Genomic DNA, 19,045 nt, shown 5'->3' with positions numbered 1-19,045 from the left:
GTCCAACATATTCCTCTTCCCTTTTACAGCCTGGTGTCCGAGTGAGTGAACAGCACACCTTGGGGTGGGCTGGGTGCTTCTTCAGGACTCCAAATGCCCCCTACGTCATTTTTGATGGGTCCAAATGGAATGAAATCCATTAAGGCACATCTGTATTTCTCTAGTGCCGTCTATGTGGGCAGTTGCCCGGCCTCCCCAGTTGCCCAGCCTCCCCGGTTGCCCTACTTTATCCTTATCCATTCTTTCTAACCAACATCCTCCAGTGCATTTTTTCCCATCAGCCAGCAGGGGGTGCTGCACCCCATGCTTGCCTGGGAAGGACTGGCCCTTGGCCGACCCTATCTGGGGCCCCGCCTTCAGCAGGGTGAATGGCCGTGTTCCTGGGCCCAATTAGCATTCCTGGTGGCCGCTGACTTTTCACTTTCTGTGCCAGCCAAGCCTTGAGTTTGCCTTTCCTCTGAGTTTTTGCAGTTCCTGCATTCTGTAGCAGTTGTTCCTACCAGGGGTTCTGCAGCTTTCTCTTCTAAGGATTTGAGTGACCAGAAGAAAACCCCAAAGACTGAAATTGGCAGGGGACTTCGTCATTAAAACAACATGGCTTGGCCCGGGCTGGGGACTGCTTAGGGGGCTGTGATCATCACATCCCGATTGCAAGTCTGTGACCATGGCCTTTGTCTTCGGCCCCCTTGCTCCTCTTCCAGGTTCATTTGCTGTAGGTGGGAATGCTCTTGGGTTCCTGAGTGAGTGCCTTGTGCCCCCTCCTGCTGTCGCCTGCTGTGGGACAGCCGGGACAACATTTCCAGCAGCTCCCTACTGCTGCCACATTTTTCTATTTTTTCACTCTCCCCATCCCCCTTAAAGTGGGAAGATTGTGCAACAAGTAATCGGAGAGTCCTGGGAACAGCTGTCCTGGCAGGAAGAAGGGCGAGATTTACAGTCTCACAGCCCCTGGCTCCCAGGCTCTCACAGTCCAGCCCTGACCACTCGCTCGGCTGCCTCGGCTCTGGCTTTTCCCTCTTCCCAGGCACCCTCCCCATTTTGGCTCCCTTTTGTCATTGCTGTCTTGGCCAGCAGAGCTGCCGATAGAACCAGGGGCTTTTCTCTTGCCTTCTGTGTGCACTGGCCACCTCTGTTACGGGCTGGCTGGGTACTTCTGCTCTCAGAGGGTCCCACTGTGTGGGTTTTGTGCAACAGATCCCAAAGCTGGAGCCCATGCCCCGGGAATTACTCAACACAGCCTTCTGCCATCCCATCCCACATGGAACACTGCACTCTACCTGGAGTGGTGGGCAGCTTCTCCAGTGACTGTTCTGGGTCCAGGAAGCCAGGCAGCCCAAATTTTTGAGGCCGGTTACAGGCAGTTCTGCCTTGGGAGAATGGGGCAGGGCGGGAGGCATTGAAGGTATTTATCCTTTGGTTTTTGGGGGCTTAATTTTTTTACTCTCCTTGTTCTTGTGTTTCTGTTTGGACTGGAGCCGAAATTCCTGAAAGGGCCTATTTTTGTCACTGTACTAAGGGTCAGTTCTGCTGACACAGCCTCGAGACATGAATCACCAAAAGAAACAGAACAGAGACACTAAATTGGGGGGGGGGGTGCAGGATTGCGCAGACCCCTCCTCTGGCAGCTGTCCATAGACAAGGATGCTACAGACTGATTGGGTCATGGGGCTGGTCTGGGGCCAGGCTGCAGTTTAGGGAGGCGGTACGCAAACAGGTGGGGGTGTTGCTTTCCTAGCTCGGTCCCACGCCACCATGAATTTCCCCACCCAAGCAGCAGGCAGTGCCATTAACCTGTCCCACCACTTTCTCTGAACCCAGTTTATTACTTGGGTTATGGTCTTTCATTGAGCGTCAGTTCCCACTAAAGCCTGGAGCTGCTTTAGGGTTCAGTATTGGGACAGGCAGGGGTAGGGCACAAATGCCACCCTCCCACCACCCATAGAGCATCTGCAGGTCTGGGTTGGACAGGCCTGAGGAGGGTGCCATGGTGCTGCTATTCTGGATGGGCTAACAGAGCTGTGACTTTGCTGTCACCAGCACTGGGATTGGATCCACTTGGCACATGGGGCAGGGGATGTCCTGGGACGCTTTCCTTCAGCTTTTACTGGCCATATTGCTGATATTTGGTTCTTTCCAGATGCTATCCACAGGTCTGTGTAGGCAGGAGTGGCTAGCATCTTGTGTTCCTCTCAGGACCACCCCTCACACACCTGGGCTGGGGCAGGCATTCAGGGAGGTGTGGGGAGATTTTCTTCGTACTTTGGTCTGGTCTTCTAGTTGCAGCAGGAGCACAGTCCAGCTATTTTAGTCTCCTCGTTTCCTTTTCCCAGGATTGGAGCATGTGGGTGTTTCTTAATAACTCCAGGGGAAAAAGGAATGCTTGATGTTTTGGAAAGCTTTGAGCTAGGAAGTACAGGCAGAGGCCATGGGGCGTTCTTACCACACACCAGCCTCAGCATCCCAGTCACATTTCAGGCCTGCTGCTTGCCTTGGGAACGAGGCGAGGCCCCTGCAGGGGGTAGAAGTAGGAAGAGATCTGGAAGATGGGGTGGCAACCAGTTTGTCTGCACAGCCAGGTGACACCCTCGCACACACACACACACATACCCATGAGTTGCAGCTGGAGGGATTCTGAGGCTTCACGGGTGGGTAAGGGCGAGCCTTGTGGAATGCGACCGAGAGAGAGAGGCGGCTGGTGGGCGGGTCTTTCCCATGCACACTCAGGGGGCTGGGAGTGGTGGTTGGTTGCATCCGTGGCTCCAGCAGAGGCAATCCGCTCTGCTGTGTGGGTGGGAAGAAGCCCTGAGCCCCTCCCTGGTCCAAGGAGCCATGTGGGATACCATAGAAAAGGAGAGAAAGAAGACTTTCCTCCTTGGCCTGTTTCTATTGTTTCTCTCCCCCTCTTCCTCAACAGTGTATGTAACTGACTCCTCATTTTTAGTTTGTGTTTTCTGGGATCTGGCTGTTCGCTCTTTCCCTCCCTCAGCTGGAGGTCCTGCTCTCCATCTCCTCCCTGAGATGAGATAATGTGCAGCTCCCCTGAGGAGATAGCTCAGAGTCAGCAGGTGCCAGGTGGGGTTGACACATCTGGCTGGTGGGATATGACCCAGGTGCTTCTCAAATTCAAGAGGCAACCTTAGGAGCGCTAAAGGAAGTGCCAGCATGCGCTCAAGGCAGGGCACACATGAAACTTGTTAGTAGAAGCAGTTATTCTGTCTGGAAGCATGAACAAGTTCGGGGCAGTTTTGGATCCGTGGCCCTTCTAAGGGGAAGGTGGGTCTGTCCCTGCCCTAGGCCGGTCATACAGGGGACAGTTCCTGGTCTCCAGCATCATTCTCTCATGGCTGTGCCCTGTCAGCCACCAGGGCATAGCGGGCTGGCTCGGCCCACAGTTCTTCTAGTCTTGTGGCTTGAATGGTACATTCCACACCATTTCTCTCACACTGGTTTCTCTCTCCCTCTATGTAGGTCCTGCCTAATCAATGGACTCGGACTCTTAATAAAACGGTCTTCAGTTCCAGATTCCTTCCCAGCAAGCTATAGCTTAAGTTCATTTTCTTCTGTGAAAGGGACAGGACTCCATCAAGTTATGGAATTCCTCAGAGCCCTGGGCCTGTCCCTGGGGTGGATTAGTCATGTCCAGCAGCTCACACCTAGTCCCGCCTTCGGGAAGGCTGCCTGCCTACAGACTGCCTGGCTGTCCCACCCAGCCTCCCTGGTCATCTGGGGTCCTCTGGGTGGGTGGCATCTCCCAGATGGTGATGACAATCCCCCCACACGTGCATACATGTGGTGCTGTTCCACATGCAAAGCCCGATCTCAAATGTGTTTTCTCTCTTTGTCCTCTCCCTCTTTTTCTGGGACTCTGGACCCTAACTGCTTCCCTTCTGGACCTTGCAATGACGTTAGCCCAGGAAAGACCTCTTTCAGCATCAGGAAGAACACACTGACCTCCTGAGCTTTCCCAAATGAGGAATGGGGGTTTTAGAGGTGAGGCCAGCTGGGCTGTCCCATCACCAGCCACAGCTGATTCAGCCTCCTGAAGTTCTCCTTTTGTCTCCATTGTTCCCCTATATCTCCGAAAGCTTAAGTTGCCTGGTGGGCATTTTCCCAATTTCTCTGGCTTCTCCTCAAATCACATAGGGAAAGTAACTCCTGGGCTGCCATGGAGGTGGCTGGTGAAGGGCGCTTGGGTTCGTTTTTCCCACCCCTGGCAGTGTTGGGATCAGGGCTAGTGGACAAGAGAGGGCACCGCAGCCCCTTGGGGGCCGCCCCCGCACATCTCTGAGGGGCAAAGCCAGCGTGGACATCCTTAGTCTTCAGTCCCCTAGAATGACGACAGCCCCTGGGGCTAGGGCAGCCAAGGATGGCCACATCATCCAAGCCTTCCCAGAGATACTGAATAGGCTTTTTGCTCTAAAAATAAATATTGGCTCTTTTTTGGTCATGAATCCAGCATCTCAGCAGAATACTGCCCAACATGAAAAATCCCCTAAGGAACCTCATCTGCATTTTAGGGGGCTTTTTTTCTCTATTTTAAAGTGTAGTTTGTGTACTTCTTTAAGGCCTGTTCATCTCCTGGCTTGGTGGAGCCTGCCTTCTGGAGCTGGAAGTAGGCTTAAGGTACAGCCCACCATTGGCAGGGCCTCAGTGCTGGCTTCCTGCCTGTAGGGAAAACCCTGGTAGACCTGCCTAGCTCCTTGAGTGCTGGGGCTCAAGTAGCTGTAACTGCCCCAGTCCTGCTCTGGCCGCAGGATCTAGCTCCAGCCTCACCAGGGCCTCCCAGGGCCCTGCAGGGATGCTCAAGAGTTTCTAGGCTGTTTCTCATCTTCTCTGGGCATCCGGCTTCCAGTCAAGCTCCATTTGCCAAATAGACTATTTTGAGCTGCCCTTTGGCCCATGCCTGATGTGTTCCCAGTGAAACTTGGCTTGGCTGGAGTGGGAGCAGGCAGGGAAGGTGGGCTTCATGCCCAGAGATTCCCACAGGACAGACAGTTGGGAAGCTGCTGGCATTATCTTTCTGGGAAGATTATGCTGTCTTGGACCAAATGGCAGCCTGGATTCCCACAGTGTCAGGCCTGTGTGCCCCCCCCCCCAACCCCTGTCCTTCCCTCTTCCCTCCCCCCACACACATGTACACGGGCTAGCCACAGGCCAGCTCTCCTGTAGGGTCGGTCCTTTTACCCTTGCTGTCCAGGGACCCCATCCTTCTTGCGTGTAGGGGCTTCCACCTGGCAGAGAACGCTCAGAACCCCTTGAACTTGAAAGCTCTTTAGACTTAAACTGTCACCTGTGCTTGGTGCCCCAGGAACAGAGCCAGAGAGGATAGTGCCCACTCACTTCTTGTTGGCAGCCTCCTGTGCATGGGTGGCAGGAGGTGCCCACCAGGGTCCTCAACACACCAGCTGGCTGTGGGTCCTGAGGAGGGGTTATGGGAGGTGGAGGGAGCCGGCCAGTGCAGTTGAGAGCTCCTCTACTCTGCCCCGACCCCTCTGTTCTGTCTCCTTTGTTGGAGTGGGGCCCGGGGGGTGGGAGGAATCAGTGTTTTAATCAGATTTTACAAAACCATTTTATTTCTTTGTACAATTACCATCCTGTGTAAAGATGAAATTTGTGTTGAGTTGAAGATTGTCATGGAATAAAGATCACACAGTTCTTGAGGCCATCTTCATGTAACCCTTTCTAGAGAGTTTTGTGTGGGGGGTGTCTTGGGGCTGGTGTGTTATGAAGCTGTGCACTTCCTGTCTTGTCTTTCTACTGGTAACATTGATACAGCTCAGGCCACATGAGCCAGACTGGGTTGCCCCTGCCCCTGTCAGCCCCTTTAGTCATCTGGTCCTGGGGGTCTGCCATGTGCCTCCCACTTCCTCCAGGCCTTCCCCACCCAGGTGCCCCCAGTATTTCCAAGAAGCTCTGGGATACATCCCTGTGACCTTCCCAAGGCAGTCGAGTCATGCTTTCTGGAACCCCCATAGGAGCCATTGCGCTTAGTCCCCACACCTTCTCATGAAGAGTTAGAGTGACCATCCCTCATTTATGGTAGCTAAAACAATGATCTCTCCAAGGCCATCAGACAGCAGGCTGCCCTGGCCTGCACAGCATTCTCCCCGTGACTGTGTCTGGGACATCCCTAAGGCTGCTCCTAGTCGGGCTTCACACAGTGGCCTCACTTTTCCCGCAGTTTCCTTTCCCCATCCCCTGATCCCTCAAAGGGGCACCCAGTATGGGAGCAGCTGCCCCTAGCCACCCTGGTTCCATCACCTGCTTGTGCTGGAATCGGGGCTGGAGAGGAGACCATCCTAGGGAAGCTCCAGCCTTTTCATCCCACTTCTTTGGCTTGGTGGCCTCCTGCTGTGAGGCATCTCAGTTATGCGGACCAGGCCTCCCCTGGTGTGTGGGGTCCCTGTGGTCCTGGGGCCTCCGGGCTCCCCAGTGCTCCTCTTCCCCCATTCCACAGCAGCCAGCTGCCCTGTTGCTGTGATCCTGCACATCTACCCAGACTCTACCCTTGTCTCACCCACAGGAGCTTCCCTCCCACCACACCTCATACTCTGACCCAAAGAGTCCTAAGCTCTATATCCTGGCATCTCTAGTGTCTGGGTTTGAGGCTAGGCCTCTGGTTCCTGTGTCCAAAGTGTCCTCAGTTGCAGCCCTTTGCCATTTGTATTAGGACATATGTCTGTAGCTGCTGAGGTCTATGTCCATGTCCTGTCTCTTGCATGGAGTGGTCAGCTCTTGCAGGGCATGAGATCCCTTCTCATTCCTTTTGGTGGCAGCTGCATCCTGAGGGCCATGTACCTCACAGAAGTTTAGCATGGTCCTCCACAAAATGGCTCCAAGCAGAGGTAGCCTCAATTTGGGCAAAGCATGCGTCTTCTGACACCAGCAGTAAGAGCCAGCACCCTGGCAAGAAATGCAGGGACAGCCAGGCAAAGCCACAAGGTGCCTCTCAGTGACAGCAATCCAAAAGGCACCCTACTGGGGGGCCCGGCAGCCTGCCTGGTGGTTGGCAACCATGTTACTTGCAGGCCCATGAGCGCTCGCCAGGGCTCCTCTCCCTCTCCGGGTCTTGCACACCATCTGTGTTTAGCCAGGGGGCATCTGGCTGGTGAAAGTTCCTCAGTGTAAATCTCTGGGGCAGGGGCCATGGTGGGTGCACTGACTCTTGAGCACATTTCACAGGTAGGCATGCCCCAAACACATCCACACCACTGCGGCATCCAGCTTATCGGCACCTGCGGGGCCAGGGCCAATGCTGCCATCTCTGCATCACGTTGACTGTGTCCCAAAGCAGGGATTTCTCTGAAGTCCGTCTTCTTTGAGGAAGGAGAAGCTGGCCGGCGTCCTCCTTTGCTAACCATGGCAGTGAACACCTACCCCATTTGTTCCTCGTCATTCTGGGGAGGCCCGCCTGCTTCCTTCCCTCCCCCAAAGTGGCCACACTGTGCCCTCTTGGCATTCCCACTTGCCAGCGCTTTCCTCACCTGACCTGTGGCTCTGTGGCCACGCTGCTCATGCCAGCACTGTTGGTTTCTCTGAGCATATTTCCTTCCCCATGGAGAATGAAAAGAAGAGGTCTCGGAGAGCTGTAGGGTTCGAGGTCCCCAAGTTGCTCCTGTTAGCTGTGTGGCCCTGGACCAGTACCTTTGCTTCTCAAAGCTCTACTTTTCTCAGTTGCCAAATAAGCGTGACCCTTCAACCATCACAGCCTGCCCCAGGACAGCTGGAGGAGGTCCAGAGTGTGCAGACGCTTGGCCGCTGTGGTAGTGTCTGACCCTCAAGCAGGGGAGGCGTGGGCAAGGTCTCCGCAGCTCAGGTCTCCATGCAGCTGTGGCTCAGCCTCTAATGGCACTGGTGGTCTGCAGCTTGGCAGGGGAGGCTTTCTTAGGCACGGCCCCACTAGGAAAAGCAACAGGCAAATGGGTAGGTGACACCTCACACATCTTTCCCTCCCCCTTGGTAACTGACAGCCTGGACCAAATCTAGCCACCCTTTCATCATTACTGGTCCTCCTGAACATGCTCTGTGGTCTCTCTCTGCGTCCAAGGCCAGCTTGTACTGTTCTTCCCCAGAGCCTCACCACCTTCTCTTTTCCTCCACAGAGATAGCTCCGAAGTCAAAAAAGAAGGGGCACCCTGGGAGGGAACAGAAGAAGGTACGTGGGCTCAGGGTGTTCCTCCATTAGGTGAGAGGTGGCCACCTGGCTCAGTGGGCCCCATGGGGACCCTGGATCTGGTCTGGGTTGGTTCTGCCTGTCTGACATCAGCCTGTCTGTCTGTCTGCAGCACCATCACCACCACCATCAGCAGATGCAGCAGGTCCCGGCCCCTGTGCCCCAGCAGCCACCCCCACCTCCCCAGCAGCCCGCACCACCACCACCGCAGCAGCAGCAGCAGCAGCCACCGCCGCCGCCGCCGCCCCCACCCCCGCCACCCCCACCCTCCATGCCACCACAGGCAGCCCCGGCCATGAAGTCCTCGCCCCCACCGTTCATTGCCGCCCAGGTGCCCGTCCTGGAGCCCCAGCTCCCAGGCAGCGTCTTCGACCCCATCGGCCACTTCACCCAGCCCATCCTGCACCTGCCGCAGCCTGAGCTGCCCCCACACCTGCCCCAACCACCCGAGCACAGCACTCCACCGCATCTCAACCAGCATGCGGTGGTGTCTCCTCCAGGTGAGCTGTGGCTTCCTTCCCGCCTTGGTTCTGCCACACAGGGACTGAGTACTCCAGAGTACTCCAGGCAACCACTTAGCCTCAGTTGCCTCATCTCTAGCAGGGGTCAGCAGCTTCTCAGGGCCATCTTGGAAATTTGAAGGAGGTGCCCCGGGACATGACTTGCATGGAGTTAGTGCTTTGATTCAGAAGATACTGATCTGGTTCTGCTGGGCCAGGCTTTGTGTCAGATGAAAAAAGATGCGAACCCTCTGCAGCTCCCGGTTAGGGGTTGGGGGACACACACATCCTTTTAAGCTTCCTCCTCTGGAGCCGGGCTAGCACATACATGGGGGATGTGGGGTGGGGCCGCCCTCCTTGAGGGCTGGGGAAGATCTGTGTGAGTGGGTGACTGCGATCTGCACTGATACCTGAAGGACCAGTGTGTGAATGGGGAGCATGAGGAAGCGAAGGGGGAGATGAAGCCAGAGAAGCCTCACTGGAATCTGTGTTCTAGATCTTGTGGGAGGCCACTAGAGGCCAGACGGGGTCAGGATGGAGCCGAACGGCGAGGGTGGGGCTATGGGGTGCTCAGGCCTCACTGCCGTGGTGTTGTGTCCTTCCAGCTTTGCACAATGCGCTGCCCCAGCAGCCATCGCGGCCCAGCAACCGAGCTGCTGCCCTGCCCCCCAAGCCTGCCCGGCCCCCGGCCGTGTCACCTGCCCTGGCCCAGCCACCCCTGCTTCCACAGCCTCCCATGGCTCAGCCCCCACAAGTGTTGCTGGAGGACGAAGAGCCACCCGCCCCACCCCTCACCACCATGCAGATGCAGCTGTACCTGCAGCAGCTGCAGAAGGTGCAGCCCCCCACGCCGCTACTCCCTTCCGTGAAGGTGCAGTCCCAGCCCCCACCCCCGCTGCCGCCCCCATCCCACCCCACCGTGCAGCAGCAGCTACAGCAGCAGCCTCCACCACCCCCACCGCCCCAGCCCCAGGCACCACCTCAGCAGCAGCACCAGCCACCCCCACGGCCTGTGCACTTGCAGTCCATGCAATTCTCCACCCACATCCAGCAGCCCCCCGCACCCCCAGGCCAGCAGCCCCCCCACCCACCCCCAGGCCAGCAGCCACCCCCGCCGCAGCCCGCCAAGCCTCAGCAAGTCATCCAGCATCACCCTTCACCCCGGCACCACAAGTCGGACCCCTACTCAACTGGTAAGTGGCCCCAGCCCCTGGGCTCTGGGGAGGCTGGTGCTGGGCCCACAGTTTTGTCCTCAAGAAGCCAGAAGGTTTTTATCTTGTGCCTAAGGCTTCAGTGGTTTCAGAGCTGAGCCTCAAAGGCTCTGGGTAGCTGGAGGGGAGCTGAAAGGAGATGCATTGGTGCTTGCTGCAAGGTCTATCAGGTGTCTGTCTTACAAGCTGAGATCACCCAGAATAAGAGGCCACTTGGCCCTTCTCTTAGAACTCATGGTCAAGAGCATTACAATGCACCGTGATCCCTGCTAGGTGGGGAAGCCAGGAGTCCCAGAGGGTGGCACCTGGTCCATCTCTGGGGTTCGGGGTAGGCTTCCTGGAGAAGGTGACCATAGGACAAGCAGGAGCTAACCTAATAAACAAGGTGGGGAATGAAGACCAGGCAGAGCCAGGGGCAGACCTGGGCAGTGGGGGCTATCTGGAAGTGGGGGCAGGCTCTGCTCTCAGCATTGTTAGGCAGGGCCAGGACCATGTTGGGGAGCACTGGGGCTGAAGCTTAAGGGTATCTCACAGTCCCCATCTTCTGCTCCCAATGTCAGCACCACAGTCTCCCAAGTGAGCCACAGGCCTGCCCATTCTGCTCTCAATCTCTAGCAGTGGTCAAGCCATGCCCAGTCTCCTTTCCTGGGCACTTGTTTTTTAAGGGTTTGGATAGAGGTTCCTGGACTCAGCAGTGTAGCCCATGCTGTCCGTTTTGGGGGTGCCCTAGGTGCTGCCTACAAATTGGACCAAGTATGCAGGGCCATGACTACTCGTAAATTCAGCAGAAGTTGCCAGGTGCCAAGTGGCTCGCTGCATGCGTGAGCCAAGAGCAGCTGTTTCTTCTTCCTGGGAAAAACTGGTGTTGGGCCTGGTAGCTGTGCAGCTATGCATGTTCTCACCCAGTTCTCAGGCCAGGCTTCCCTGCAGGGGAAGGTGATGGACTGGAGCTAGGGCAGGCCCCCTCTGGCTAACTCTGCTTCAAATCCCTGGGCCTCCACCCAAGCTCCTGCAGCCTGGATGGGGCATTGGGAGTGGTGTGAGTTGGAACCCAGCTGGAGGCTTTGGGCCAAAAGTCAAGTTGTTGGGCTCCCAAGGAAGCTCAGCGGGCATCCCTGGGCACACAGGCAGCTTTTAGGTGCCATTCCCAAACCACTGGGCCTTCCCTCTAAAGTCACCAGCAGGTGGGCGGTTCCTAAAACCCACAGGCCCAAGAGCCTGCTGTTGTTCAGGTCAGCAGCAGGTGCTCCTGAGGGCACTGCTCACATGGGAGGCTATCTCAGTCATGTGCCTGTGGATTGCTTGCAGGCTGGAACCGGGGCCTCTCAGCACTGAACGGGGATGGCAGTGTCCAAAGTGGTCCTGACTGATGGAGTCGAGGAAATGTCAAGACCAGCAAAACCAGCCACCAGGGCTGTGGGCTGTGGGCTGTGGGCTGCAGGGACAGGGTGGGCCTTGCTTCCATATGGGTTCTGAGCAACTGTGATGTCTTTTGGGGTGATGGGTGAGTTTTGGCTCTAGAGAGGGGTAGGAGAGTCCAACACACCTGGAGCCTTGTGGTCTGCCCCAGGACTATGAAGATAGGTACCGCTGGCCAGGAGGCCCTCGAGGAGGTCAGTGAAGGGCTGGCACGTGAAGCCACTTTAGATTGCTCAGTGTGAGGTAGGAGCAAGGGGGTTGCAGAAAGGCAGCTTCCTCTTGTGGACAGTGCAGCTTGTCCTGAGTGGGAGCTAGCCAAAGTGTGGTGGGGCAGTGAGGCCCTTTTTTTGCGCGGATTCAAGCAAAGGGCTGTCAGTGTGTTGGATTGGCAGGACACAGCCCAGCTTGCTGCCAGTTCTGAGGCACCAGCTTGCTGGGACCTAGGGCTTGGTTTCCTCCCCAGTAAAGCTGAGCAGTGGGTCTTCAGTGCTCTGTTGTTCCTTTCCCGAAGGCCCACAGCTGGGTTCTCCAGGGCTCCTTTGACCTGCACCAGGCATGTGGACACCATGACTGCCTGTGTCCCTCCCAGTCTTTGGTTGGATGCAGGTGGTGGGCTGGCTCACTTCCTGAAAGAGCCAGAGCCCCAGGACCTGTTCTACCTGCTCTGCCGAGGTGTGGAGGCCAGTTCTAGGCTTAACCCTCTGTAGGCACAAAGGCTGAGTTTAGGGAGCAGGACCGGGAGCTGGCAGCCATCCTGGTGGGCCAGCCCACATGGGGAGAAAGGCTGGGGCCTGGGTTGAGCTTTGTGGGGTTATCAGTGTCCCTCATATTTAACCCAGGCCCCACTTCCAAGCCATCTGGAGAGGTTTTGAAAAGTGCTGCTACCCAGACCTCACCCGAGAACAAATGTATCAGGATCTGTGTCTTTCAAATGCCAGGACTGGCAATAGAAAGCCTCACTGCACACTGAGTTTGGGGCATGACTGAGCAATCCCACAAGCTGGACGAACTGGGGCATCTGTAGTACTCAGCCCCTAATCAGGGGGAGTCGTGTTCTCACCAGGCCCAATATCTTCTGTGGGTCTTCACTCTTTCTAGCCTGTCCTGCGGACCCTTGCCCCAGTGCCTGGCTGGCTGCATGCTCGTTCTACATCAAGTCTGTCCCTTCAGGCCCAAGTGTTCCAGGGTTGGTGGCCTCTACACCAGCCTCCTGACATGCTCCTTGTCCCCTTTCTTAGGTCACCTCCGTGAAGCTCCCTCCCCGCTTATGATACATTCCCCCCAGATGTCACAGTTCCAGAGCCTGACCCACCAGTCTCCACCCCAGCAAAACGTCCAGCCTAAGAAACAGGTAAAGGGTAGGGTTGGGCCATGGTCCCCAGGGCCAAGCACAGGCTGAGGCTGGGACTGGGGGCGTCCACCCGCCTCACCTCCCACCGTGCCTGTGCCATCCCAGGAGCTGCGCGCAGCCTCTGTGGTCCAGCCCCAGCCCCTGGTGGTGGTAAAGGAGGAGAAGATCCACTCACCCATCATCCGCAGCGAGCCCTTCAGCCCCTCGCTGCGGCCGGAGCCCCCCAAGCATCCGGAGAGCATCAAGGCCCCTGTCCACCTGCCCCAGCGTGAGTGCCCTCCCCACCCACAGCTGAGGCTCAGGCCCTCTGGCCTATGCTGGATGTGAGCTTGCTGTGGGGCCGGTGGACCATGCCCTGCCGGGGGAAGGTGGGCTCAGGCCCATGGACTGTTTGTGTTCCAGGGCCCGAGATGAAGCCTGTGGATGTTGGGAGGCCTGTGATCCGGCCACCTGAGCAGAATGCACCCCCACCAGGAGCTCCTGACAAGGACAAACAAAAACAGGAGCCGAAGACACCAGTTGCGCCCAAAAAGGTAGGGCCATTAGGCCTCTGAATGTCCCGTGCCCCTTGCTCCAGGGAGGCACAAGGGTGGGCAGGTCCTACTCTGCTCTGCTGGAAAAACAGGCCCCTCACACACACACCCCCGCTCCCCCTCCTCTGCCTTGCAGGACCTGAAAATCAAGAACATGGGCTCTTGGGCCAGCCTGGTGCAGAAGCATCCAACCACTCCATCCTCCACAGCCAAGTCATCGAGCGATAGCTTTGAGCAGTTTCGACGTGCTGCTCGGGAGAAGGAGGAGCGTGAGAAGGCCCTGAAGGCACAGGCTGAGCATGCGGAGAAAGAGAAGGAACGTCTGCGGCAGGAGCGAATGAGGTGGGCGGGGACTCCAGGTTGGGCACGGGAGCTCCCAGGACCACATCGGGCCTTGGGCTGACTGGGGGCCCTGCTGTGCCCAGGAGCCGGGAGGATGAGGACGCTCTGGAGCAGGCCCGGCGAGCCCATGAGGAGGCACGCCGGCGTCAGGAACAGCAGCAGCAGCGGCAGGAGCAGCAGCAGCAGCAGCAGCAACAGCAGCAACAACAGCAACAGCAACAGCAGCAGGCGCAAGCAGCCGCGGTGGCTGCCGCAGCTGCCCCCCAGGCCCAGAGCTCCCAGCCCCAGTCCATGCTGGACCAGCAGAGGGAGTTGGCCCGGAAGCGGGAGCAGGAGCGAAGGCGCCGGGAAGCAGTGAGTTGGGGCCCTAGTGAGGACAGGGTTCTACTGTAGAGGAGCTGGGAGCCTGGACTCTGCTGGTCTGCATGGGCAGCTTCTGGGCTCAGAGGCTGTGCAAGCTCAGATATAGATGGCCTGAGTACCGTGAGGCTCCAGGTTGGGCGCTGAGGGAACAGAAGGGGTAGGGAAGGCTGACGGGGGGTGGGTGGGAAGGTTGAGGGCCCAATGCTGGTGACTGGGCATTTGGGGGGGCAGGGTTTGGAAACGCAGAAGTGGCAGGGCACCCTGCCTCACTCCCTCCCTCCTTCCTTTCCCCTCCAGATGGCAGCTACCATTGACATGAATTTCCAGAGTGATCTATTGTCAATATTTGAAGAAAATCTTTTCTGAGAGCACCTAGGTGACCTCTGACTTTGATTTTCTGGCAAAACGTTGACTTTCCATAGTGTTAGGGGTGGCGGTGGAGGCGGTAGCAGCGGCCAGGGGTGTCTCTGAACCTGGCCCTCCTGCATGCTATGCCCGGGGCGGGCCTGACGGGCAGCTGAGGATCGCAGAGCCTGTCTGCCTTACAGCCAGCCAGAGGGATGTCCCGCCACCCCCTCACAGGACATCAGCTCAGAGCACGCCTCGTGATGAGCAAGTGCCGGCCGGACCCGAGCCCTGCCTCCCCGTGTGTGGGGCAGAGTCCCTTCTCTCCGCCAAATGTCTACACAATATACACAGGACATCATTGCCACCGCCACCGTGACTGGCTTTCTGTCCCCAAGAACGTGACGTTCGTGACGTCCTGCCCACCAGGAGTCCTTCCCCACACCCCAGCCATCGCCACCAGCTCCCAGGAGGCCAGGGCAGGCCCATGTGGGCTGGAGGCAGGCGAGGCACCGGCCCACCCCCTTGCTGGCACTGACTTTGCCTTGAACAGACCCCACCCCCCTCCCTGCCCCCACAAGCCTTTAATTGAGAGCCGCTCTCTGTGTTCGCTTGTGCAAAAGGGAATAGTGCCGTGGAGGTGTGTGTGTCCATGGCAATCGGAGCGAGGTGGCTGTCCCATGCAAGTGTGTGGGTGGGCCTTGCCCAGGGAGTGAGGCCACCAACCAAAGTCAGTTTCTTCCCACCTGTGTTTCTGGGTTTTCTTTTTTTTCCTATATATATATTTTTTGTTGAATTCTATTTTATTTTTAATTCTTTCTTCTCCTCCAGACACAGTGGCACTGCTTATCTCCAAATGGTGTGATCGTCTCCTCATTGAGCGGCGGCTACCACCGCGCTGTGGGTAGTGTGTGACCGTGGCTGTACTGTATAGTGAACATAGTTGGCATATCTTTGTTTGAAGTTTGTTGGTGACTCCACCAAACAGGTGTAAAAAAAAAACAAAAAAAATCCACAAAAAAAAACAAAACACAAAAAAACTGCCTATATTTTACTCAGTTTCAAACTTTATTAGTCTATTTTTAATTATTAAACCAGAAAGCTGCGATTTCTTTTCCTTCCCCTCCCCTACCCCTCCATTTGTTGGCTTCTTCTTTGTTTTTTAATGTCAAATCTGTTTTGTGTTGTTTTTTTTTTTAACCAAGAAAGGAAGGGCCAGGGGACGAGGTGGGCACCCGGCACTGGAGGGTCGCAAACTGAGGCAGAGGCTCCCCTGCCCAGCACCTGGCCCCAACTAGCCGGTTGCTCCTTCTCACACTTTTTTTTTTTTTTCCTTAATTTTATAATCGGGGCCCTTGTTGAGGTTATGCGTGCCATGAGAACCCACTCTACACCACGATGCTGGTGCCTCAGTGTTGGCCAAACTCTGGAGTCACTGACTGGTTTGACTTTCATACGGGGAATATGCATTTGGTCTGTACTGATCATGGAATAAACACATCTCTCTTTTTTAATGCTGGCGTCTCCCTGACATTTCTTTGTGAACCAACTGTTGCCTAGGCTAGGCCCAGGGGCCCTTTCCCTGGACCCCAGACCACATCTGTACAAGAACTACCATCAGGGGCCACGTAACTCCTCTCCTGTGGCCTATCCCTGTCTTCTTTGTGCAGGAGCTGCTCAGACTCGTAGCTGCCACTCCAAGCTGAAGCTGTGCCAGGTGGGTGACGTGCTCCAGCAGAACCCTGGCCAAACTCCAGACAGTATTCTTTACCCTCCTCCATCTTGGTCCCCCACTCACCAAAGGACTTGGGCCACTTCTCTCACCTTGATTTTCTTTACCTAACTCCATTCATTTAAGCTCAGGGTTAACCAGATTTTCTTAGATCCAAGCATACATCCTCCCAAATTGGATACTCACCTCCCATGCACGTACACACGCAGGCATGGAATGCCCGAGAAAGTCCACCAGTGGCCTCCCTGCCAGCCCTGCCTGTGTGCCCACCTATATGCACATGCCCCAGCCACAAGACACGGGTGGCACCTGAGAACAGTCCCTAAGGTGTAAGATACAATATATAATTTATATATATGCAGAGACAAACGGAAACATTTCTAGCACTGTTTATTAACCCACATCCCCCTTTTTCAACCTGAAAGGTCCTTTATTGTCTTGTGCTTGGGATCTGCCAAAACTCCCAGCAAGGTTATAGTTTAGGCATCCAGCCAGAGGCCCTCCCACTTCCTCAGTGTCCCTGCCCACCCCAGGCACTTCCCCATACTCCACTGTGCCAGTTCACGTGTGACATATTTTGGTTCTTTGGGGTTTCTTTCATCATATCCCACCCCCTTGTTTCTGTTCCTTGTTTTGTTCAGAAAGCTCCCCAGGCTGTTTCCAATTGTTGAGTTGGAGAAAGAGTTTTGTCTGCACCTTCCTGCTAAAGATTTAACTCTGCTATGGCCTTCTCCACACCTCCGTGATGGGTGTTTCTCTAACTGGGTTGTAATTAGAACTGGGATCTATTTAATTTCTCCAGCCATTTCCCAATCCCACCCACAGTACTAGAAATTTTAGTCTTATACAAGAGTAAGAGGTGTGTACAAGCCCCACTGTACTGTATGCACGGATCGCTTGGCCAACAATTATGTCAGTGAATCTGAGACTTGTATTAAACACTTTAGACATTTGTAGAAGGGAATTCGTAGACTTTTCACTTATATACTAAAGGTTTTCTTTTTTTTTTTTTTTTTTTGGGTGCAGTTATCATTGCAAAAATAAACATTTGTACTGAATATAAAGTTACCCTCTTGTGACTACTGCTGTCTTTGTTTGAGGGAGGGTTGAGACGAGGGGGTGAGGTGGGGCGGGGGTCAGTGTTAGGAAGAAGGGAGATCACCAGACACTCATCATCCATACAGCCAGATTAGAGGACTCAGGAGAGATCCTGGGAACTTCAAGTTGTCAGGTAACTGATTTGATGAAAACTCTTAAGGAAACTAAAGCTGTGATAAAAGGCTAACTATGCAAGAAAAGAAGTGATGAAGTCTAGGGAGGTCAAAAGTTTGTACAACGTAAGCAGCGTAATCGTAATGTCTATTCGACTGAGGCACACGGTTTACAGAAGCATAACGACATACAAGTTTTTACCTTTAAGTAGCTACCCATGGACTTAACTGTGGTCCCAGGGCAGCACGTTTAGCAGCCCAGACAATACAAAGATATATGGGTAACAGTGGACGGGGGTGGGTGGGAGGTGACAAGGAATAGGTGGAGTTTTTAAAGTTAGAGGAAACCAATAGATAAAATGGAAATGGCTCGTTCAGTGATGATAGACAGTCAATGCCCCAAATTGGTAAATCAGGAAATAATCACAGAAGCACATTTACAGATAACTTATGTAACCCCCAGAAGAAAGCTAAAAGCCTCCAAGGGAGGAAGGAGAGGTGGAGCCATAGGTAGCTGCTTTTCTCCGTAAGTTCTTCTGGATTGCTGTTTAGCCAGATATTTGGTTTTAGGCAAATGACTTCATCACCGAATTACAGGAATCTGTAATAGACGGATGTGATGATAGTAATACGGTTGCTATAAGGGTTAAATGATGGGTGTCACCAAGATGTTCAAGCATCTTAGGGGAAGGTTGCAAAATGGAAGAAGTTGGCTTCTTGCAGGGACAAGGCTCTGTGACCCCGGGGCCCATCACGCCCGGCCTGGCCCGGCCCTGCTTCCTCTCGGCCAGAGCGCCAGTGACTCAATCTGCCCGCTCCTCCCCAGCCGGGCCTGCCCTAGGAGTCAGGCTCTCCCCGCCTCTATTGACCGCCATCTGCGGAGCTTGGGTCTCAACACCTGCCAACTGACTCTCGGGCCAGAACCTGTCGTTTGGACATCAGTGCCGCCGCCGTCCAACCACAGCCGTGCAGGGGCGGGTCGGTGGGTGCGCTGGGCCGACCGGAGACGGCGCCGGGCCAAGGGCGCTGGACCTGCCGTTGGAACCAGGGCTGGGTGAAGGTGCTGCCAGGTCTCTCGGAGCCAGGCCGGGGGGAGGGCCGAGCGCTCTGGGGCAGAGAGCTCCCGGGGACGGCGGCCAGGGCTCCCAAAGCCTCTTCAGGCCGCTGCGGCCGCCCGCGCCTCGCTCTTCCTCCCAGCCGTAGCATTGCCTGACCCGTTCTTCCGCTTCCGGTTCCGCCTGACCGGACATATTAGGTTCTGGCCCCGCCCCCCGTCTCATTGGCCCGGCTCCAGACCGACCGCCAGCTTATTGGTCCGGCTCCCGCCCCCAAGCCATTTCAGCCCAGTTTCCGGCCTTCTCCGCCCAATGTTCGGCCCCACCCCTTCTAGGCTCCACCCACGCACCGCCCACTCGCATGAGCCACGCCCCTATCCGTTACAACACTCCTTTCCGGCTCGTAGGCCGCACCTACTCTGCATGTGCCCCGCCCACTCGCCCCAGGCTCCGCCTATTTCACCCAGGTCCCCCTTCCCCCGGTTCGCCCGGGTTCCCAATCTCCCTCTTGTCTTTGGACCCCCCCCACCCGCGGCGGGAGTCCCACCAGGGCACCTCCTAGGCCCCGCCCACTTCTTTTCCCCCAAGGCCCCTCCCCAGCCACCATCCTCGCAAGAGCCGCCCCCGCGTCCGAGCCTTGTTCCCTGTCTCCGTCGCGCCCAGGTGTTTACCTGGCACTTAGGTGAGTCGTGCGCGGTGGTGGTTTCGGTCTAAGCCGCTCGCCTCTTCCCTCGGCGCGTCCCGCAGGCCCCGACGTCACGGAGGGGCTCCGGACCAAAGGCGGTGGGCACCCTAGCCCGGATCCCGCCT

General features: G+C 56.1%; 1 protein-coding gene across 2 annotated transcripts in view; it reads left to right on the top strand.

Moving 5' to 3' along the window:
* Nucleotides 1–15,751, top strand: part of BRD4 (bromodomain containing 4) — an 85,669-nt gene extending 69,918 nt beyond the window's left edge. Inside the window, exons 12-20 of one of the 2 annotated variants that reach the window (XM_063110313.1) lie at nt 8,103–8,155; nt 8,286–8,673; nt 9,279–9,866; nt 12,542–12,654; nt 12,760–12,922; nt 13,057–13,187; nt 13,324–13,529; nt 13,613–13,883; nt 15,069–15,751. In XM_063110313.1, the coding sequence (XP_062966383.1) occupies nt 8,103–8,155; nt 8,286–8,673; nt 9,279–9,866; nt 12,542–12,654; nt 12,760–12,922; nt 13,057–13,187; nt 13,324–13,529; nt 13,613–13,883; nt 15,069–15,152 (1,997 nt within the window). In that variant the 3' untranslated portion in view covers nt 15,153–15,751. Of the gene's footprint in view, nt 1–8,102; nt 8,156–8,285; nt 8,674–9,278; nt 9,867–12,541; nt 12,655–12,759; nt 12,923–13,056; nt 13,188–13,323; nt 13,530–13,612; nt 13,884–14,189 lie in introns of both variants that reach the window. The other variant, XM_063110314.1, reaches the window with a different exon arrangement.
* Nucleotides 15,752–19,045: the final 3,294 nt, after the last annotated feature.

Source organism: Cynocephalus volans, chromosome 10 (assembly GCF_027409185.1).
Source record: "Cynocephalus volans isolate mCynVol1 chromosome 10, mCynVol1.pri, whole genome shotgun sequence".
Lineage (NCBI taxonomy): Eukaryota > Metazoa > Chordata > Mammalia > Dermoptera > Cynocephalidae > Cynocephalus > Cynocephalus volans.
Note: the sequence above shows the minus strand (reverse complement) of the source record. Positions and strands in the feature narration are given on the sequence as shown.